Source organism: Trachypithecus francoisi, unplaced genomic scaffold, assembly GCF_009764315.1.
Source record: "Trachypithecus francoisi isolate TF-2019V2 unplaced genomic scaffold, Tfra_2.0 Lachesis_group15, whole genome shotgun sequence".
Taxonomy (NCBI): Eukaryota; Metazoa; Chordata; class Mammalia; order Primates; family Cercopithecidae; genus Trachypithecus; species Trachypithecus francoisi.
Window position 1 is genome coordinate 72,723,964 of NW_022681460.1, and position 24,554 is coordinate 72,748,517.

At 37.9% G+C, this 24,554-nt stretch overlaps 1 protein-coding gene across 8 annotated transcripts in view; it reads right to left on the reverse strand.

Annotated features, from left to right (window-relative positions):
• Positions 1–24,554, reverse strand: part of PHACTR2 (phosphatase and actin regulator 2) — a 308,168-nt gene that overhangs the window by 158,648 nt on the left and 124,966 nt on the right. For 2 of the 8 annotated variants that reach the window (XM_033235206.1, XM_033235202.1), the window contains exon 1: positions 6,728–6,973. The exons of the other annotated variants lie outside the window; for them this stretch is intronic. In XM_033235206.1, coding sequence (XP_033091097.1) covers positions 6,728–6,773 — 46 coding nt within the window. In that variant the 5' untranslated portion in view covers positions 6,774–6,973. Of the gene's footprint in view, positions 1–6,727; positions 6,974–24,554 lie in introns of those variants that run through there. 8 annotated transcript variants of the gene reach the window in all.

Here is a 24,554-nt window from a genome sequence, read left to right on the forward strand (position 1 = left end):
GTGACCCTGATATGCAGTGGTGGTGACAGAGTACAGAAACACAAAGTCTCATATAATAAGCAGATACACTGAGAGAGCCTCTTTGAGAGTAATGTAGCAAAGTCTATCAAAATAAAACACACAAATCTTTTAACCTAGCAACTTTACTGCTAATATGTCATTAGGACATGTAGCTTGCAGCTGTCCATGTATGGATGGTCCCAGAGCTTGGATAGTGGCATTAAGGACAGATGGAAGAGCATGGACTTGAGATATATTTGGGAAGAAAAAAGGGCAAGACCTGCTGATGGATCCATGTGGAGGACGGAAGGAAAACCTAAGAATAACTCCTAGATCTTGGGCTAGAATAAGTGAGTGGTTGGGGTATCATTTGGTGAAATGTAGAAAGTCAGGGGAAGAACTGGCTTGGAGGACAAAATCAAATCTTCCATTAGATCTATGTTACCTCTGGGATGCCCAGCAAGTTTTCAAACAGAACTGTCAAATAGGGAGTTGCATATTTGAGCCTGGAGTGCAGAGAGAGGTCATAGATACGGATGTTCATTTCAATATTGTTCACAATAGCATACACATATGCAGATAACCCAGGAACAATATTAAAATACAATGGGATTATTTTAAAGGAAGTTTTGATATATCCACATACTATAATAGTGTTCATTTATAGGATTAAAGAGATCAAGATGGAAATATTTTCAAGCTATATTACACGAAAAATTTGAAGTATTGGGCAGTAAGTATAGTATGTCTTGTTTGACTGCTGACAAAGATATCTATGAATGAAAACTATGTGGAATGAAAAAAATTGTTCATGCTGGGTTATAGTTGGAAAGTGGGACTGGAGGATTCTGGGAGGGGGTAAACTCATTTTTATCCCAAACCATCCTGTAATGTTTGCCTTCCTACCATGTGCATATTACACCGTAAAGAAAACAAACTCTATCAGTTTTTGCCTTTAGGACTTCTTCCTGTGCCTGGTTTACAAGGAAATGGATAAATATTCTGGACAAGACAAATACAGGGCCCTGAATAAAACTTGGAAGCCCAGAGACACAGATAAATACAGGTTCTATCACAACCGAGGTATGATCCTGCACACTTTATTTACTTGTTCTCTTGTCTCTTACAAATGGGGACAGTGGCATTATCTGCCCTTTCAACCCAAGGGTTGAGGAGAAGCAGCCAAGTGTTGGTCTGTGGTACTGTGAAAATGGGGTGGGGTTGGAAAAAACTAGAAGAAATAGTTACTAGATTCAGACACCTCCCTTCAGACAATACAGTCAGAGTACTGTAATTCTTGGACTAAAAAACGAATATAAATAATACATACCTCTCATTCATATGGTCATTGGCTTAAAGCAGTCAAACTATTTGTTGATTCATTCATATATTCATCAAAAACTTATTGTATCCAATCTGCCATGCTCTATACTTGACAATGAAATACCAGAAGTCTCAGTCCTCCTAAGCATGATGCCAGAGGGTACTGAAACCATCTTATTTGGGGGCATATCGTTTTAGCCTGTACTTAGAAATAATGGATCCAATTCTCAGTAAAATACTTGTAAACCTAACCCAGCAACATACAAAATGGATTATACACATTACCCAAGTGAGATTTATCCCAGGAATGCAAAGTTGGTTTAACAACCAAAAATCAATTAATGTAATGTGATAAGTGAATAGGATAAAGAACAAAAACCATACGATCACCTCAATAGAGGCAGGAAAAACCTTTGACAAAATTGAACAATCTTTATGATAAAAACACTGACAAACTAGGAATAGAAGAGAACTTTTTGACAAAGGGAACCTATGAAGAAACCATAGCTAATAGCACAGTTAATGGTTAAAAAAAAAAACAAGACTTTTCTTTGTTAGATCAGGAGCAAGACAAAAATGCTCACAACTGCTGCTTCTACTTAACATTAGACTAAAGGTTCTAGCCAGAACTATTAAATAAGAAAAAAAAAAAAGGCATTCAACTCTAAAAGGAGGAATTAAAATGTTGTTTCTTTGCACACGTAAATATATCTTGTATATAGTATGATCTTGTATATAGAAAATTATAAGGAATCCACTGAAAAACTAGTAGGACTAAAAAATGAGTTCAGGCCAGGCACGGTGGCTCATGCCTATAATCCCTGCAATTTTGGAAGACCCAGGTGAGTAGATCTCTTGAGCTCTAGAGTTTGAGATCAGCCTGGGCAACACAGCAAAACCCCATCTCTAACAACAGTACAAAAATTAGCCAGGCATGGTGGTGGGCACCAGTGGTCCCAGCTACTCAAGAGGCTGATGTTGGAGGATCACTTGAGCCCAGAAGGTTGAGGCTGCAGTGAATGAGTCATGATCGCACCACTGCACTACACTGAAAACTACAAGCCGGGCGCGGTGGCTCAAGCCTGTAATCCCAGCACTTTGGGAGGCTGAGACGGGCGGATCACGCGGTCAAGAGATCGAGACCATCCTGGCTAACATGGTGAAACCCCATCTCTACTAAAAAAAAAATATAAAAAACTAGCCGGGTGAGGTGACGGGCGCCTGTAGTCCCAGCTACTCAGGAGGCTGAGGCAGGAGAATGGCATGAACCTGGGAGGTGGAGCTTGCAGTGAACTGAGATCAGGCCACTGCACTCCAGCCCGGGCGACAGAGAGAGACTCCGTCTCCAAAAAAAAAAAAAAAAAGAAAGAAAACTACAGAACATGGTGAAAAGAGAGAAGATATAAGAAATGGAAAGACATCTATGTTCATGGATTAGAAGACTTCTTATTGTTAGACAGCAATACTACCCAAATTGATCTACAGGTTCAATACAATTGCTATCAAAATCCTAATTGGCTTTTTGCAGAAATTGACAGGTTGATTGCAAAACTCATATGAAAATGCAAGGGAACCAGAATAACCAGTAGAAACTTTTAAATGAACAAAGTTGAAAAACTCACAGTTCTAGGTTTCAAAATTTGCTACAAAGCTACAGTAATCTAGACATTGTGGTAATTGGCATTACCACATTGAGAGTCCAGAAGTAAACCCTTACGTATACAATCAATTTTTGACAACAGTGGAATACCATTCAATGGGGAAAGAACTGTCTTTTCAGCAAATGGTGCTGGAACAACTGGATATTCATATGTAAAAGAACGAAGTTGAAACTCTACATCACACCACACATAAAAATTAACTCAAAATGTATTACTGACCTAAATGTAAGAGCCAAAATTACAAAACTCTCGGAAGAAAACATAGGTGTAAATCTTCTTGCCTTGGTTAGGCAGTAGTTCTCAGATGTGATACCAAGAACACAAATTACAAAAGAAAAAGATTGATAAACTGCTCATCGTCAAAACTTTAAAAATCTGAGCAGCAAATCACACTATCAAGATGAAAGGACAACCCAGAGAATGGCAGAAAATATTTGCAAATCATGTATCTGACAAGGGATTTGGATCTAGTACATAAAGGACTAAAACTCCAACAGAAGTCAAATTATCCAACTAAATTAGGCAGAGGACCTGAAGACATTTTTTCCAAAGAAGATATACAAATGGCCAGTAAGCATATGAAAAGATGCTCAAAGTCATTAGTAATTAAAGGAAATCAAAACCATGGGATATAACTTCACACCTACTAAGATGGCTATAATCAAAAAGACAGTAACAAATGTTGGTAAGGATATGGAGAAATTGGAACTTTCATACACTGCTGGCAGGAATGTAAAATGGTCTAGCTTCTTTGGAAACTGCTTGGCAACACCATAAAAGGTTAAACATAGAACTACCTACCATAAAATCTAGCAATTCCACTACTAAATATATACCTGAGAAATGAAAACATATCTTCACAACAGCTTGTACATTAAGTTCAGAGCAGCATTATTCATAAATAGCCCAGAGCAGAAATAACCCAAATGTCCATCAACTTATAAATGGATAAATAAAATGTGGCATATTTATACAGTAGAATATTATTTGGCAATAAAAAGAAATGAACAACTGATACATGCTACAACATGGATGACCCTTGAAAACATTATGCTAACTGAAAGAAGCCAGTCACAAAATGACACATTATGATTCCATTGATATGAAATGTTCTCACTAAGCAAATCTATAGAGACAGAAGAGTTGATTAGTGTTTAATTAAAGTAGAGCCTGCTGGTTGAATAGGGTGGGAATAGAGACTGAGGGTCACATAACATTGTGAACAAACTGAAAAACAATGAACTGTACACTTTCCATGGGTGAATTTTATAGTATGTGAATTATACGTCAATACAGCTTTTTAAAAAAATAATGGATCTAACTGCATAGTTTCAGAAAAAATTATTAATGGTCTTCCTAGATCCCAGAGAATTAGGTGCAACCTAAACTGAAAGGCTCTAGGGAGCCTAAAGTCAAAATGGGGAGAAGCAAGCTAACTTCTAGCCTATAATGAAGATTTTTACAAAAGGCCAAATTGAGCGATAAGTATGAATAATTAAACTCTGTGCTATTGATTCCTTTGACTTCAACAGATTTTCACCCACTAAGCAATTAAGATGAGAATCATCTTTAATACTGTAATCCTAAGCAGCTGCTCCAGACTTAAACAACTAGTCAATGGCTAAGATCAAACAAGGATCTTCACACCATCTGTAAAGCCAGAGTTAAACAGCTAACAAGGAGTGAACAAAATACCTGGAATAGTAGAGAGTTTGACAGTCTCAGACTCAGAAAAATACAGACAAGAATATAAAACTCAGCGAACGTTATTTTATTTTTTATTTTTTATTTTTATTTTTTGGTTTTCACTTAGAATCTGATGACAAACCTTCAGGGAAACGGGGTAGCTCTAATAGACTTAGAGATACTGGATACCACGAGAAAATTGTTCTGCTTTTACAATACCACAATTTAAGTCATAACCACTGTTATCCCTTAACTGAAAAATAAAAAACCCTCTATTTATGATGTATGGATTGGTCATTTCAATTCATACACATTTGTAATCCACAAAACTGAGGACCTGCAATTTAAGTATAACACCATTCTGTGAGATATTTCTCTGAATTATCTTCTATGATAAAGCATAACTTTTTGTTTAAAACACTTTTTACTTAAGTAGATTACAGGTTCTCATTATAATCAGTCATTTGATTTGGAATTATAGCAATCTGGGTGTTTTTTGCTGTACTGGGTAAGAGGCAGGGAGTCTCACTTCAGGATTTTATTTGCTTATTAGACATCATTTATATAGTACTCCTTGATTTTTATTAAGGCAAAATTTGCTTTTCTAATATTCACTTGAATAATATTTTGTGATAAAAATCACCAAATTCAGGACAATACTTTCTGTATACCTCTCGTATTGGAGTACTGATTTAATTCTATCTTTGCCGGTGCATAAATTTCAAAATATAACCCTTCCTTGAAATGAAAAGAAGTCTCACACTACTTTAAGGTAAGACAAAGGTAACCGAGTCTTATTTGCACAAAATAGTTTTACTAAATTTAAAATCCTACTCAACCCCTCCCCGCAAAAATCTCTCGAAAAGCTATCAACATGAAGTCTTTTTGATGTTCAGAGCTGCAGCCATGTCATTAATGGTAAAGAAGGTATATTCTGATTCTGATGTCTCTTCTTTGCAGAGAGGTCTTCTGTGATATTAACAGAAACCTCAGCAAAGCTTGTGGTATCTCAGGGGGTGAAGCTGTGCTACCTAAAGAAACCCACTGGGTATAAAGTGGGGTGGGAAGTTGGAATGACAGAATGCTATCTAGCTAGACATCCTGAGGCAGATTAAAAAACCTTCCTCTGTGCCCTGTCACTTCCTTTCAGCAAGATCCTGTTGATGTTTGCACAATTTCAAAAGTGTATCAAATATCTCAACGAACGACATAAATGGTTCCTTTGAGTTTTATTTTTAATCGTTGATGGAAACATATCAAAATAGTACTTTTTAAATTTATTTCCTTATCCAATCACAAGTAACACCACCAAACAGTTTTTTTTTTTTTCTTTTAATCCCTACACTGCTGGGGAAATGCCAGACGTACCTTCCTTCCCTCTTTTTGTTTAAAAAAATGGAAAAAAAGAGACTTTTAAAACAGAGCATTAGAACTCAGACACGTTACACACGTTTCCATACAACTAACTTGAGTCCTGGAGAACTAAGTTCTGAGATATGTTTCCCTAAATGTTATAGCTGCTGTGTCTATTATAAACAAAACAAGTCTCATTTGAAACAATTACGCATTTCGGGGGTAGTTATTAAGTATTCAGCGTTCTGCCATGATAAGGCCATCAGCGCTTCTACTCCAAATAACAAACCATAAATCAGTTGACAAGCTTGAAAGCATTCATTCCTAGTCTGCTCATAAATACAGAAAAACCTGTTGGCATGTTTCTCCTGCTCTCTAAGTTTCGCGTTTTTAAAAACACAGTAATACGCAAATGGCGCTTCCCGTAAGTTTCTGGCTCCGAAATAATTTGGATACAAAACCACAGCGAAGCACCGCGCACAGAAAAGTGGAGCCTGTGCCTTTAAGGTAAAATCGGCTGGATCCCAAAAGGCATTCCTCTTTCACGACAAAGAGTTTGGCGAGCGCTACCTCTGGGGTTTCTCCGAGGGACTTGGCGGGTCCGAGCGGAACCCGACCAGACGACTAGCCCTGCCTGCCCCCGGGCCCCGCCGCCAGCCCCGCGCCCGCGCGGCGGGAGCGCATCGCGTGCGCCCGGGACTCACCGCTGCCGGGCTGCGGGGACAGCGTGGACACCGAGGTCTGGCCCATGACTGGGGTCGCAGGGCCAGGTCCAGCGATCACGCGGCTCCTTTGGTCCTTCGATCATGGGTCCGCTCCCAGCCAGACTTCCAAGCGTTCATGTCCCGGCCTGTGCCGAGCGGCCCGCCGGGTCCCCTCACCTTCTACCCCGCGCGGGTCTCCCAGCCCGGCCGGCCGCAGCCGGCGCGGCGGATCCTGCCCAGCGGATGCCTGTCATTCCTCTATGCAGATTAGCTGGGGTCAGGGGTCACGGGGGAAGAAGGGGGGTGAGGGCGATAGGGAGGGGAGGAGGGGGAAGCGGGGGGAGGGCGCAGGAACAGGGGATGGGGGAAGCCCCCGACCGGCCTCGTCGCACCCGCACCCCCTCAGGGTGGTAGGGAGCTCAGGCTTTCAGGCTACTCCTCTTTAACTTAAAAGGTTCAAAGTCAAATGATCCTTAAGGACTACAAGAAAAGGAATTAAAGTATTTAGTCACGGTACTTAATTTAACAAAATTTGTTTCTTAAAAGCTATTTCCTTCCTTACATTCTATTTGCAGTATTGCGGCACTCTCATGTCCCGTGTCCATTTTTTTTTTCTCGTTTTAAAAATTACCTTCCTTTTAACAAATATAATTTTTTTTTAAAAAAAGCATTAATGGCCTTAATCAGGCCCGACAACAAATCTAAATGATAGGTCTATGTGTGAGATCAACAAAGTATACTGTTTGCTGTCTCCTACCTGAAACTCTGGAGTGCTCACCTCTCCTTTATTCAAAAGAATTACTGTGAAATAAAGTGATTAAAATACACAAAAGGGGAAAAGAACTATAACAAACTTGAAAGGCGAATTAAACCCTTCTATAATATCCTGTTAAATCTCAATTTTCTTAAAAATATGAGTACAAATAAATGTCCTTCATATTTACAATTGATGATTAGTATGATAAGTAATCTACATACTATATATACAATGTGTGTGTGTGTATATATATATATACAGTATATGGAACATCTATATTTGGTGCATTAAATTGGATGGTGATTACTGGATGTGTTCATTTTATGAAAATTCATTGAGATGTCTAAAATGATGTGTGCACTTTGCTGAAGGTATATATTTCATTAAAAAGTAAAAAATACCAGAAAGTGCAATATATTTAGGTCATTTACCACAGCTTTCTGAACTAACATGAAAATCATTTTTTTCTAAAATTTTTATTATTAAGATTGTGCAGACCTTGTCTGATTTTTTTGAAAGACACTTGTCTGTTTCGTCATGGTTAATTAAGTTGCCCTATCTTTTTCACACCCAAACAGCCCACCCACCACTGAGGAAGATCTTTTCCCTAGAACAGTGTGATCCCTTATCTTCTTCCCTTTGCCTAATTCACTCTTAAGAAACACTGATTTTTTTTTTTTAATGAAATTGAGGATTTAACCAAAATGTGAGTTCTAATTAGGACAATAAAATTAATCCTAACTACATTTCCTTATAAATACAAAAATGTGTCTTGGAAACACATCCCACCTGGGGAGCTAAGCGATGAGAGTAAGTAATTACAATGGCTGGCTCCTCCAGCTCTTTGCTTGGAGTTGCTGTAAGAAAAAAACAAACAAACAAAAGTGGTTAAAGGTAAGTTAAGAGGGAGAATGACTCACTCTTCCTTTTGACGGAGCCTATCTGATAAAGGGAGATCACTGATCAGAGGAAATACACAGTAAATTTTGCATATTCAAAATATGTAACTATAATAATTTTTAAATACTGATAAAAGTTAAACTTTGAGGTTGCTATCATTTCTTCTTTTCCTCAAGAAACGATAGTATATTTCTATTACTTCTATAAATTCTTATTTCAAAGATCAAGGAAGTGCACTTTAGTTCCAGTTTTTCAGGATTTGCTTAATACAGCTATATTTACCTTATTCAAGACCTTTCATGATTTGCTAGTTAATATAATCTTCAGCCTCATCTGGGATTCCTATAATACCCCAACCAGGTTATGCAATTTTCTCTGAAACTCTTCCAGTTCCATTACATTATCCTTGAAGCATGTCAACCAAAACTGCAGGAAGTGTGCATTAAGGTTTCTTTCTAAGAGTGGGACGGTTCTTGTTCTTGGTTTCTAGAGCTGCTGATGGGGCTTGGCATTTAAGTGGCCTTTTTTATCACAGCTAACAAGTTATACTAATAAACATAGAAAACGTCTACAGAAATCTCTAAATTTCATTTCTAGGTTGTAACACAAAGGTTAGAAATTACCATTTAACAAGAGAATGTTAAGATAATTTTCCCCCAAATTGCCTTACTCTTGCCTTATTAGAACTCACACAGTTTTAAGAGTTCTGGGTGTTAATCCCATGGGTTTATAGTTTAACTCTGGAAACATTTAATGTCATCTGAAAGGTATGGACATTTCTCTGTATACTACCTCTCTCTAGGGAATTTATTAAAATGTTAAGCAAGATTAGTTTCAATACCTAACTCTGAGGAAGCTATCTATTTGTAATTCTGCAGCATTTATCCCATTGGTCCCACTCTTTGTTCTCTATTTTTAAACCAATCTCTTATCTAGTGATATCCTGGTAAATGCTTAACTGGTTTGGGCTGGGGGTGAGGAGGCAGGAGGTGGCCTCAGACTATTCTACAGGCCTCCAACCAGCTAGCAAAACTAATATCAAACAGCTTGCAGAATTCCTTGAAATGTAACAATTTGACCCGCCAGCCTGTGTAAACTGCCTTCAGCACACCACTACTTTTCTCTGTTATAATAATGCCGCATTATATCATACCATGGCTGAGTTTGAGGAATAGCTTCTATTTAGCCTTCCTAAAAATATAGACTAATGGCATCTACTGATTTTTTCCACGGAACACTCTAAATATTTTTCAAGCTCTGAAAGAACTACTGTGATTTATTCATTTCTTTCCAGAAAGAAATTAAAGTAAGTGAATTAGTGAGACAGAATTTCCCCTTCTGAAAGCCAGTGTGCCTTTACGACAAAAAGTTGTTCTTATTAGGTCTTCAAGCATTCTGCCCTATAACACAGACTTCACTGGCTTGTCTGATGTGGGAAGTCTTCACCTCACCCACCTGGGGTACCCAAAGTGACACTTGCACTCCTCCTGGATGGAAGCCACTCTATCTATTAGGTACAAGTTAAAGTGGACATAAGCCTAAACATTGGCAATCTGGACCATTTGTGAGAAAATCCTTTGCTAGGTCAAAGTCCAAGTGGCAGACATACAACTTGGTGCCTTTAGAGAAGATGGTTTACAATTACTACAGTCACCACTATCAAATCCTGTAACTTAGGTTACTGCCACTTTTCTAGGCAGCCAAATCTAGCATGGAGCAGGAAGAAGAGGGAACCTTCCTCAGAACACAAATGCCATGACTACTAATCCTGGAGGTCTCTGCCTTGTCCAGATGCTGCCAGCTGTGTGAGGACTCATTTTGAGACACCAGCTGTTAGGGGTGGAGGAATTATGGTGGGAGGGAAGGGGTAGGCAGAGTCCCAAGAGATGAGATGGTTGATCAGAACAGCAGTGACCTGGGAGGCAACAGTGGTTGATAGTGGCCATATACAAGCACATGAAGATTACATTAATTGACACCCTTATTTCTGGATTTGACCATAAACATCCTGCAAATTAGTGACATTTCCTTGGCTAATGGGAATTACAGCCATAGAAAAATTCTTTCTTAATGGGAAGGAAATGAATTAAAACTTAGCAGTTCTGCTAATAGGATACTAAAAACTGATATGCAAAAGTTGTTTTAACTATTCAGGTAGTTTGTACTAGAAGATCTTCTGGTTTTTAAAAACTTTGTATTTCTTCAAAATTTGGCTACATTTTGTAAGAGTCGGCTTACTTAGAAAAATATAAAAAGCGAATGGGAGCTTTACTAGATATTCTAAATTCAGTGAAAACTGTATATGTAACTAATGTTTACTTTGTAAAATGTTACTCTATAGAAGTTGCAACTAAATGGCTACTATATCTTAGATTTTAACAATTCTGAGAGATGCTGGTTTTAACAGGATAATGCTAAAAGACAAAGGAAAGCTTTTGTTAAGGAAAGAATTACAACTTTGCATATTCTAGTTATATTAAGCATCAGTAGAAGACCACATTCCACAAGTATTAGAACAGGAAGCAAACCTGAAAGACAGGCTTTTCTATCCTATTGTTCTCATATTTTCATGTGATTTATTTCCTGAGTTTTCCTTCTTCTGCTTGCTCAAGCTAAAAGGATTAACAAAATACCTAGCCTCTGCCTCACCCCGCATGAGTCTCTGCAGAGGCAGGGTGTGGCTCACGTGTGCTTACTTACTGAGTGAGCCCCACAGTTGGAAGATTTATGCTGGAAAATAAAGACCTCAAGGGGTGGTGCTGGAATTTCCTTTTCCAAAGACATTCTCCCTACCCTGGGAGGAAAAGTGTCTTTAATTTTGCTCTACTTCATTTCATAAGCAAAACAAAGTACTCACCCATAGTATTAAAGCTCCAAAATTTGCTATAAAATGAATAATCTTTAGTTTATTCACCAAAATCTAAAGAGAACAGTCCTTAAAGACATCTTTTATATGACTGCCCAATTTACCCAAAATAATTGCTTCCAAATCTTTGTTTTGTTAACCATCACATCCATCCTTGCAAACTAACAAAATTTGCCTGGCAAATAGAGGGTACTCAATATGTAGATGATAAATTAAAAATAAGTATTTATGTTATCTCCTTAATGATAACTTCCAAGTATGGACAAAAAAATCTGGGAATACATGTAAAATTTTGGTAATAATATAGTATGCTGACTCCATAGCAAGAGAGTATCAAGTCTGTCGGTGACTATAAATTTTCTTTTGTATGCCACTCTGAAATAATCATCTACTCATTCAACTAGAATTGACTGAGGACCTCCTATGGGCGTGGCACCTCTGGCACATAGGCATAAGGAAAGTGAGGTATGGACTCTCCCATGGCGGAGTTCGTAGTATGGGTACGGGGTGGGGGGTGGGGTGGGTGTTGCAGCCTACAAATACATGATCCTAACAGTGGAGGAACAGAAAAGTCCTTCCTCCAGCTGGGAGTGGTGACTCATGCCTGTAATCCCAGCACTTTGGGAGGACCAGGTGGGCAGATCACCTGAGATCAGGAGCTCGAGACCAGTCAGGCCAACATGGTGAAACTAAAAATACAAAAATTTTCCGGCTGTGGTGGTGCACTCCTGTAATCTCAGCTACTAGGGAGGCTGAGACAGGAGAATCGCTTGAAACCGAGAGGTGGAGGTTGCAGTGAGCCGAGATTGCGCCATTGCACTCCAGCCTGGGCAACAGAATGAGACTCCGTCTCCAAAAAAAAAAAAAACGACAACAACAACTAGTTTGTTCCTCCAATTGCTAGGGGTGCCCAGTAGGCTGGTACAGAAGGCTCTGAACTTTAGCAAATTACTAAATACATATTTTTGCCATACAGAGGTGCTCATTCATTCTGAAGTTGCCCCAAGACTGTGAAGTGCTTCCTGAATTAAAGAAAGATTAAATTCTAATAGCATGTGGTCAGAATTAACTGTATTTGTTTGTTTGTTGCTTGCAGCTTTTTTGTCTTTCTTTTTTTAAAAAAAAATTTGAGACAGGGTCTTGCTCTGTGGCCCAGGCTGGAGTGCAGTGGTATAATCATTGCTCACTGTAGCCTTGAACTCCTGGGCTCAAGTAATCCTCCCAGTCCAGCCTCCCGAGTAGCTGGGACTACAGGTGCCTCTCACCATGCCCAGCTAATTATTTGTATTTTTTTTTTTTTAGAGATAGGGTCTCCTTATATTGCCCAGGCTTGCTTGTAGTTTTTTGAAGAATAAGTTATGGACCCTGAACTGTATCCATTTCAAGCAAACCATTCAATGAATTTTAATAAACATGTAGTCCAACCAACAGCACAATCAAGTTTCAGAAAACTTTGAGAACCCTCAGGTACTCCATCATGTCCTTTTGCAGTTAATTCCTGTTTCACATCCTTATACCACCCCTGGTATTAGGGAACTGCCGACCTGTTTTCCATGTCCATAGTTTTGATTTATCTAAAATTTCTTACAAATGGAATAATATCATATACAGTTTTTTTTTAATCTGGCTTGTTTCATCTAATGTTTTTGATATTCATCCATGTTGCTCTGTTTTATCTGTATTTTGTTCCTTTTTGTTCTAGGTTGCCTTCCATTGTATGGCTATACAAAAGTTTGTTTATCTATTTACCAATTAATGGGCATTTGGGATGTAACTATATTTCACTGTATTCCTGCTCTATGAAAAGACTTTGGGTCTATATTGTGTTACATATGTGCTAGTCCTGTATTAATAATAACTCACTGATTGGTTCACCATTCACTCAATAAATATTTATTATGCATCTTCTTTGTACCTGTCTCTGTTCTAGGTACTTAGGAGATAGAATTGTACAAAATACAAAAACCCCTGCACTCATAGAGCTTCCATTCTAATGGAATGACAGAAAATAAGCAGTAAACATAATAAACCAGTAAACTTTATAACAACTTAGAAGATGAAACGTGCTATGAAATACAGAAGAGGAAGAGAGGTTGGACTGGCATGTAGTGGTCACAGTAGTCCTCACTCAGAAGATAATGTTTAAGCAAAAACACGAAGGAGGTAATGGAGTTAACCATATGGCTATCTGGGGAAGAGGTGTTCCAAGAAGAAAGACCCAGTTAATATAAAGACAGGAGCATGGCATGTGTTTGAGGAACCCAGGGTAAATGGGGTGGTTGGAGTATATAGAATAAGAGAGGTAAAGATGAGGAGAAGAAGATTATAACCAGGTAGGACCTTGCAGTTAACTATAAAGACTTTGGGCCAGGGGCGGTGGATCAGACCTGTAATCCCAGCACTTTGAGAGGCCAAGTTGGGTGGATCACGAGGTCAGGAGTTCAAGACAAGCCTGGCCAACATGGTGGAACCCCATCTCTACAAAAATTAGCTAGGCGTGGTGATGCGTTCCTGTAATCCCAGCTACTCAGGAGATGAGGCAGGAGAGTTGCTTGAACTGGGCACCAGGAGGTGGAGGTTGTAGTGAGCTGAGATTGCGCCACTGCACTCCAGCTTGGAATACAGAGCGAACTCCATTTCAAAATAAAAGAACCTTGGCCTTCTTCTTCTCCAAAGAATCACAACTCCTCACCAGGAAGGCAACAACAATGGATAGAGAAATAGTTTGATGAATTGATAGAAGTAGGTTTCAAAAGGTGGGTAATAACAAACTCCTTCAAGCTAAAGGAGCATGTTCTAACCCAATGCAAGGAAGCTAAGAATCTGGAAAAAAGGTTAGAGGAATTGCTAACTAGAATCACCAGTTTAGAGAAGAACATAAATGACCTGATGGAGCTGAAAAACACAGCACAAGAACTTCGTGAAGCATACACAAGTATCAATAGCCAAATTGATCAGGTGGAAGAAAGACTATCAGAGATTGAAGATCAACATAATGAAATAAAGTGTGAAGACAAGCTTAGAGAAAAAAGAATGAAAAGCAATGAACAAAGCCTCCAAGAAATATGGGACTATGTGAAAAGACCAAACCTACATTTGATTGGTGTACCTGAAAGTGACAAGGAGAATGGAACCAAGTTGGAAAACACTCTTCAGGATATTCAACTTAGAAGATGAAAAGTGCCCCAACCTAACAAGACATGCCCACATTCAAACTCAGGAAATACAGAGAACACCACAAAGATACTCCTCAAGAAGAGCAACCCCAAGACACATAATTGTCAGATTCACTAAGGTTGAAATGAAGGGAAAAAAATGTTAAGGGCAGCCAGAGAGAAAGGTCGAGTTACCCACAAAAACAAGCCCATCAGACTAACAGCGGATCACTCAGCAAAAACCCTACAAGCCAGAGGACAGTGGGGGCCAATATTCAACATTCATAAAGAAAAGAATTTTCAACCCAGAATTTCATATCCAACCAAACTAAGCTTCATAAGTAAAGGAGAAATAAAATCCTTTATAGACAAGCAAATGGTGAGAGATATCACCACCAGGCTGCCTTACAAGAGCACCTGAAGGAAGCACCAAATATGGAAAGGAAAAACTGGTACCAGCCACTGCAAAAACATACCAAATTGTAAAGGCCAGCGACACTATGAAGAAACTGCATCAACTAACAGGCAAAATAACCAGCTAGCATCATAATGACGGGATCATATTCACACATAACAATATTAACCTTAAATGTAAACAAGCTAAATTCCACAACTAAAAGACACAGATTGGCAAACTGGATAAAGAGTCAAGACTCATCAGTGTGCAAAGACACACATAGGCTCAAAATAAAGGGATGGAGGAATATTTACCAAGCAAATGGGAAGCAAATGAAAAAAAAAAAAGCAGGGGTTGCAATCCTAGTCTCTGATAAAACAGACTTTAAACCAACAAAGATCAAAAGAGACAAGGCTATTACATAATGGTAAAGGGATCAATGCAACAAGAAGAACTAACTATCCTAAATATATATGCATGAAATATAGGAGCACCCTGATTCATAAAGCAAGTTCTTAGAGACCTACAAAGAGACTTAGACTCCCACACAATAGTAATGGGAGATTTTAGCATGCCACTGTCCCTAACGGACAGATCAATGACACAGAAAATTAACAAGGATATTCAAGACTTGAACTCAGCTCTGAACAAAGCAGACCTAATAGACATCTACAGAATTCTACATCTGAAATAAACAAAATATACATTCTTCTCAGCACATCGCACTTATTCTAAAATTGACCACATAATTGGAAGTAAAACACTCCTCAGCAAATGTAAAACAACAGAAATCACAACAAACTCTCTCTCAGAACACAGTGCAATCAAATTAGAAGTCAGGATTAAGAAACTTACTCAAAACTGCACAACTACATGGAAACTGAACAACCTGCTCCTGAATGATTACTGGGTAAATAACGAAATTAAGGCAGAAATAAATAAGTTATTTGAAACCAGTGAGAAAAAAGACACAGCACACCAGAATCTCTGGGACACAGCTAAAGCAGTGTTTAGAGGGAAATTTATAGCACTAAATGCCCACAGGAGAAAGCAGGAAAGATCTAAAATCAACACCCTAACATCACAATTAAAAGAACTAGAGAAGCAAGAGCAAACACATTCAAAAGCTAGCAGAAAACAAGAAATAACTAAGATCAGGGCAGAACTGAAGGAGACACAGAAACAAAAAACCCTTCAAAAAATAAATGAATGCAGAAGCTGGTTTTTTGAAAAGATTAACAAAATAGACCACTACCAGACTAATAAAGAAGAAAAGAGAGAAGAATCAAGTAGACACAATAAAAAATGATAAAGGGGTATCACCACGGACCCCACAGAAATACAAACTACTATCAGAGAATACTATAAACACCTCTATCCAAATAAACTAGAAAATCTGGAAGAAGTGGATAAATTCCTGTACACATACATCCTCCCAAGACTAAACCAGGAAGAAGTTGAATGCCTTAATAGACCAATAACACAAGTTCTGAAATTGAGGCAGTAATGAATAGCCTACCACCAAAAAAAAAAAAAAAAAAAAAAAAAAGCCCAGGACCAGACAGATTCAGAGCCAAATTATACCAGTGGTACAGAGAGGAGCACTATTCCAGACAACAGAAAAAGAGGGACGCCTCCCTAACTCATTTTGTGAGGCCAGCATCATCCTGATACCAAAACCTGGCAGAGACACAACAAAAAAAGAAAATTTCTGGCCAATATTCCTGATGAATATAGATGTGAAAATCCTCAATAAATTCTGGCAAAGCAAGTCCAGCAGCACATCAAAAAGCTTATCCACCATGATCAAGTCAGCTCCATCCCTGGGATGCAAGGCTGGTTCAACATATGCAAATCAATAAATGTAATCCATCACATAAACAGAACCAATGACAAAAACCACATGATTATCTCAATAGATGCAGAAAAGGCCTTTGACAAAACACCCCTTTAGGCTAAAAACTCTAAATAAACTAGGTATTGATGGGATGTATCTCAAAATAATAAGAGCTATTTATGACAAACCCACAGCCAATAACATACTGAATGGACAAAAGCTGGAAGCATTCCCTTTGAAAACTGGCACAAGACAAGGATGCCCTCTCTCACCACTCCTATTCAACATAGTATTGGAAGTTCTGGCCAGGGCAATCAGGCAAGAGAAAGAAATAAAGCATATTCAAATAGGAAGACAAGAAGTCAAATTGTCTCTGTCTGCAGATGACATCACTGTATATTTAGAAAACCCCATCGTCTCAGCCCCAAATCTCTTTAAGCTGATAAGCAACTTCAGCAAAGTCTCAGGATACAAAATCAAGGTGCAAAAATCACAAGCATTACTATACATCAATAACAGACAAACAGAGAGCAAAACCATGAGTGAACTCCAATTCACAATTGCTACAAAGAGAATAAAATACCTAGGAATACAACTTACAAGGGATGTGAAGGACCTCTTCAAGGAGAACTGCAAATTACTACTCAAGGAAATAAGAGAGGACACAAACAAATGGAAAAACATTCCATGCTCATGGATAGGAAGAATCAATACCATTAAAATGGCCAGACTGTCCAAAGTAATGTATAGATTCAACGCTATACCCATGAAGCTATCATTGACTTTCTTCAAAGAATTTTTAAAAACTACTTTAAATTCCATATGGAACCAAAAAAGAACTTGTATAGCCAAGACAATCCTAAGCAAAAAGAACAAAGCTGGAGGCCTCACACTACCTGACTTCAAACTATACTACAAGGCTGCAGTAACCAAAACAGCATGGTACTGGTACCAAAACAGATACCTACACCACAGGAACAGAGAAGAGGCCTCAGAAATAATGCCACACATCTACAACTATCTGATCTTTGACAAATCTTACAAAAACAAGCAATGGAGAAAGGATTCCCTATTTAATAAATGGTGTTGGGAAAACTGGCTAGCCATATGCAGAAAACTGAAACTGGACCCCTTCCTTACACCTTATACAAAAATTAACTAAAGATGGATTAAAGACTTAAACGTAAGACCTAACACCATAAAAAACCTTGAAGAAAACCTAGGCAATACCATTCAGGACATAGGCATGGGCAAAGACTTCATGACTAAAACACCAAAAGCAATGGCAACAAAAGCCAAAATTGACAAATGGGAGCTAATTAAACTAAAGAGCTTCTGCACAGCAAAAGAAACTCTCAGCAGAGTGAACAGGCAACCTACAGAATGGGAGAAAATTTTTGCAATCTATCCATCTGACAAAGGGCTAATATCCAGAATCTACAAGGAACGTAAACAAATTTACAAGACAAAATCAAACAACTCCATCAAAAAGTGGGCAAAGGATATGAACAGACACTTCTCAAAAGAAGACATTTATGTGGCCAACAAACATATGAAAGAAAACTCATCATCACTGGGCATTAGAGAAATGCAAATCAAAACCACAGTGAGATACTATCTCACACCAGTTAGCATGGCAATCATTAAAAAGTCAAGAAACAACAGATGCTGGAGAGGATGTGGAGAAATAGGAACACTTTTACACTATTGTTGGGCATGTAAATAGTTCAACCATTGTGGAAGACACTGTGGCAATTCCTCAAGGATCTAGAACCAGAAATACCATTTGACCCAGCAATTCCATTACTGGGTATATACCCAAAGGGTAATAAATCTTGCTACTAGAACGATACATGCACATGTATGTTTATTGCAGCACTGTTCACAATAGGAAAGACTTGGAACCAAGCCAAATGCCCATCAGTGATAGACTGGATAAAGAAAATGTGGCACATATACACCATGGAATACTATGCAGCTATGAAGAAGGATTAGTTCATGTCCTTTGCAGAGACATGGATGAAGCTGGAAACCATCATCCTCAGCAAACTCACACAGGAACAGAAAACCAAATACCGCGTGCTCTCACTCATAAGTGGGAGTTGAATAATAAGATCACATGGACATAGGGAGGGGAACATCACACACTGGGGCCTGTTGCGGGGTGGGGTGGGGGCCGAGGGGAGGGATCGCATTAGGAGAAATACCTAATGTAGATGATGGGTTTATGGGTGCAGCAAACCACCATGGCATGTGTATTTATATAACAAACTGGCACATTCTGCACATGTATCCCAGAACTTAAAGTATAATAAAATAAAAAATAAAAATAGTAACAAAGATTTTGGCTTTTACTGCGAATGAGATAAGGTTGCAATGACAGTTTCAAACAAAGTAGTCACATGATCTGGCTTTTGTTTTAAAAATCACTGTGGCTTCTGAGTAGAGAACAGAGGAGACAATATTAGAAGCAAAGAGACCAGGAGAAACTACAGGAAAAATCCAGACCAGAAATGATAGTGGCTTAAACCAGGTTGGTAGCAGTGGGTCTAATGAAATGCACCTGGATTCTGGGCTCATTTTGAAAATGGAACCAATATTCCTTATGGATTGATTGTGGGGTGTGGGAGACAAAAGATGATGGAAGGAAGACTATCAAAATTTTTTTCTGAGCAATTAAAAAGATTAAATTGCCATTACTTAAAACTAGCACAACAGTGAGTGGAGTAGATTTGGAATAGAAAATTAGAAGTTCAGCTTTGAGATGTCCACTAGACTTCCAAGTAGAGAATAAAAACAATCCCATGTGTCGCCAAGGGAAAGAACAAATTAATGTATACCTAAACACATCCTAGTGAAACAGAGCAGCAGAAATGCAGAGAAAATTTAGAAAGCAGTACGCAGAAAAGGCAAATGCCACTTTAAGGAATCATAATAAATCCAAGTCAATGATAGAACTATTTTTTCTTAGTGTTTTGAAGAAGCAATTGTCAACTTAGAATTCTATATCCAGGTAAACACTCATTCACTAAATCAATCATTCACTAAAAGTAATTAATCACTGAAAACATCTACAGGATATTCCTCAGCAAGAAAGAAAATGAACTCAGGCCAGGCGTGGTGGCTCATGCCTGTAATCGCAGCACTTTGGGAGGCCTAGGCAGGCAGTTCACTTGAGGCCAGGAGTTCAAGACCAGCTTGGCCAACATGGTGAAACCCCATCTCTACTAAAAATACAAGAAAATAGCCGGGTGTGTACACAGGTGCCTGTAGCCTCAGCTACTTGGGAGGCTGAGTCAGGGGAATCACTTGAACTAGGGATGCAGAGGCTGCAATGAGCCCAGATTGTACCACTGCACTCCAGTCTGGGTGACAGAGCAAGACAGCGAAAAAAAAAAAGAAAGAAAGAAAGAAGGGAGGGAGGAAGGGAAGGGAAGGGTGGAAGGAAGGAAGGAAGGAAGGAAGGAAGGAAAAAAGAAAGAGAGAGAGAGAGAGAAAGGAAGGAAGGAAGGAAGGAAGGAAGGAAGGAAGGAAGGAAAGAAAATGAATCCAGAGGTAAGGGTGGTATGCAGGAAACAACAGTGAGCACAGAAAGTGAGGACATCATGGTGAATTTAATAAACTATCGGCTCTGCAAATGAGGAAGTAGTGAAGTTTTAACATGTATGTTAAAGTCCTGATTTTGATCAGGGGAAAGATACGTGTACTAAATAACTTTAAACTTTGTTAGAAAAAGTAACTGTTTCAAATAATAAGAAAGATATAACTATAAGCTTCCAAATCAGGCAACAAAAGAAAGGGGATTAAAGAAAGCTTCACTAATTCAAATAATGTGAAAATGAAAGAAAAAAATTGAAGAAGAGCATGCTTAAAAATATGACACAAATTAAGATGGTCAATGTTAAGTCCAAATTAGAAATCTCAATAAATATGAAAGGAATAAGCTTTTTTATCTAATGAGAAAGACTAAAAAATTGTAAGCAGCAGAAACACAGTACATCTCTTTATCTGTCATTTTTAGAAGACACACCCCAAACAGCAAAAGCTGAAAATAAAAGTATGAAAAATATTTACTAAGCAAATTCTTACCAAAAGAATATTTATAATCTCAATATTAATAACAGATAAATTAAAACTGAAGGTAAAATAACAAATAGCATAGAGGGACCTATTATACAGTATAAAGACAAAAATTATAATCTAACAGGATGTTCAAATTATTATCTCATATACCCCTGACATCAGAACCATATATAAAGCAAAAACTAACAGAATTACAAGGATAAATCGACAGATCCACAATAATACAGAGAGATTTTTAACATACCATCAAAAACTAATAGATCATGAAAACAAAATATTTTTAGGGTCATGAATTTAAATAATCCCATTGACAAGCTTGATGTAATAGACAAACACGTGTAGAGACTTGTACTCAAGAAATGGCAATGGCAATTGCACATTGATTCAGTGCTAGATCATAATAGAAATCTCAATAAATTTTATTTATTTATTTATTTATTTATTTTTTGAGACAGAGTCTTGCTCTGTCACCCAGGCTGGAGTGCAGTGGCCGGATCTCAGCTCACTGCAAGCTCCGCCTCCCGGGTTTACGCCATTCTCCTGCCTCAGCCTCCCGAGTAGCTGGGACTACAGGCGCCCGCCACCTCACCCGGCTAGTTTTTTTGTATTTTTAGTAGAGACGGGGTTTCACCATGTTAGCCAGGATGGTCTCGATCTCCTGACCTCGTGATCCGCCCGTCTCGGCCTCCCAAAGTGCTGGGATTACAGGCTTGAGCCACCGCGCCTGGCCGCTGAAAACTCAATAAATTTTAAATAATTCATATTGTCATCCCCAATCTCTGACCATAATGTAATTAAATTAACAATCAACAAGAAAACCTAGCTAAAAACAGAAATGAAATCCCCACACACACATTTTTAGAAACTGAATAAAACATACTCCTAAGTAACACAATAAAATCCAATTGTAACATAAAATGTTTAGAACTAAACAACAATGAAAGCACTATAAAACATGTAGAATTAAGTTAATGTGGTAATTAGCGCTATATTTAAAGCTTTAATTGCATTTATTTAAAAAAACAAAGAAAGATTTATTTAGGGAAAAATAATCACACAAATGAATTAGGTCAATATTAAACTATTAAAACTAAAAAGGGAAAGAAAAGAAAAAATGAACAGAGTAAAAAGCAAAATGATAAAAACAAGGGCACCAATGAAACAGGATCTTAAAATCAAGAGAAGTGATTCAATGCTTTGGGATATTCAGTACTTCATTCATCCATGGGAAAGGCAAGGGTTCGCTCAGTATGTTGAGAGAGTGCTCTGAATCTTTGAATGAAAAATGTAATTGGAAGAACTTAAAACAGAGTTACCATTTGACCCAGAAATACCATTACTGGGTATATACTCAAAGGGAAATAGATCACTATAGCAAAAAGACACATGCACTTGTATGTTCATCACTGCGCTATTCACAATAGCAGAGACATGGAATTAACCTAGGTGCTCATCAGTGGTGGGCTGGCTAGAGAAAGTGTGGTGCAAATACACCAGGGTATACTATACAGCCACAAAAAAGAATGAAATAATGTCCTTTGCAGCAACATGGATGCAGCCGGAGATCATATCCTAAGCAAATTAACACAGGAACAGAAAACCAAATATCACATATTCTCACTTACAAGTGGGAGCTAAACATTGAGCACACATGGACATACACATGAGAACAATAGACACTGTGGACTATAGGGGGAAAGGAGAAGAATGTGGGTTGAAAAACTACCTATTGGGTACTCTGCTCACTGTCTGGGTGCAATACACCCATGTAACAGTCCTCCATACATAGCCCCTGTATCTAAAATAAAAGCCAAAATTAAAGAAAAAAAGAAAAAACTAATTGAAATATAGGTGAAGACAATTCACAATTCAAGATGAAAAACAAAACTGCCTGGTAGTCATAAGAACTGAAACATCCCTAGTAGGAAGGTGAATTTAAATCTTTCTATTTTGCCTTCAGGGAAAAATACAGATGCATTTTTAGTGTTATTTAAAACACTTTCATTATTCAATAGGTCAGCATTTTATAACTAAAAACAGATGAAGAACTCCTACTCACTACTTATTTTTACTTTCTGAAAAGTAAATAGATATCTGTAATATATTTTATTTGTAGTACAATGATATCTTTAAAACTCCAAATGACATCTTAAGGGAATCACAAACAAAATAAGTAATTTCTTATATTTAACAGGCTTAACTTAAACTCTTCTTTACTTTTATGTTCCTTGTATTTTAAAATAGGGTAAAAAAGCTATAAAGTTATTTCCTAAAACATACTTAGTTTTATTAGAACTTAAATCTAATAAATGCCTCCAAGTAAAACAGCTCTCTAGGGGAAGTTGTGCATATTGAAGAGGCTTTTTAATATAAAATGGATTTCAGTAACTGCAAATTACTTCTCAATTAGGGAACGTTGACACATTATCCAAACAGGTGATAAAGATGGGAGCTGAGAAAGGGGAAGGAGCAATGAAGCTTGCAGGTGCTCTGACTTAAACTTTCATCAAAAAAAGATTTATTCAGGGAGAAATCATGTAATCACACAATTAAGAAGTAGATATACACAATGTGCTTGGCATATTGCCATTTTTAAATCCACACAGCAATCTCCAATGCAATGAGGCTCTTTTGCTGAGGGGTTTTCATTCCCCTAACTTTTCCAGGTAGAGAACTTGCAATTTTGAGAATGCACAAGGGAAAATTTTAGGTCAGGTGCAGTGGCTCATGCTTGTAATCCCACCACTTTTGGAGGCTGAGGCAAGCGAATCACATGAGGCCAGGGGTTTGACACCAGCCTGGTCAACCTGGTGAAACCTTGTCTCTACCAAAAATACAAAAATTAGCCAGGTATGGTGGTGCATGCCTGTAGTCCCAGCTACTCAGGTGACTGAGTAGGTTGTCTTTGAATCTGGTAGTAGGAGGCTGCAGTGAGCCAAGATTGTGCCACTGCACTCCAGCTTGGGTGACAGAGAGAGACTATCTCAAAGAAAAAAAAAAAAAAGAAAATTTTACAAGTTAGAAAAGGGCCCAATATATGATGATAAGCAATCTTTACCTAAAAGCTTTTTATTTGCAAAATTATTGTTATACTTTGATATATTTATTTGTTTACTTTATAGGATAAAGTGCTCTAGATTTTGTTTTGCTCTAAATATTCTAAAACCCACATGAAGCCCCAAAGATTCCACTGTATTTTAGATTATTTGATTTCTTCTTTATAGATGTAACACATGCAGTGATTTGTTTCTATAAACCAACACTGAATACTATTTTATTTAACTATATTCATTAATAAAACAGTCAACATTAATATACATTTCTCACCTGGATCTGTGACTTTAGGTGATAATTTTTACTTTGTTCCCACCTTAAATATTACCTTACTTCATCTAGAGTTTTTCATTGTATGCAAATCCACTATGAATATTTTACTTGTATTCCATTATTTATGTCAATATAGAAATAGCTGGTACCTGAAAACTGATATGCCATTTGACTAGTGAGACTTTACTTCACAGTTTGCCAACACTGCAGTTACTTAAAATTTATGGGTTATTTTTCTTCCCATCTTCTATTTAGATTTATCTAAAGCCTCAGTTCTCAAGCCTCTGTTTGTCTCTGTATTCTATTACCATCTAAGGGACACATCTTTCCTTGAGGTTTTATTTTCGATCTACTTGGGTTGATTAACTCTCACTATCTAGCCTGTACTTCTCCTATAATTTGTTTTCTAAGGAGCGTGCCACTTGGATATCGAGTTCCCTGGGCCCTTAATTTATGTATTTCCATAGCAAATTCCTCAGTGGAATTTATTGTGCAGTGTTTCCTC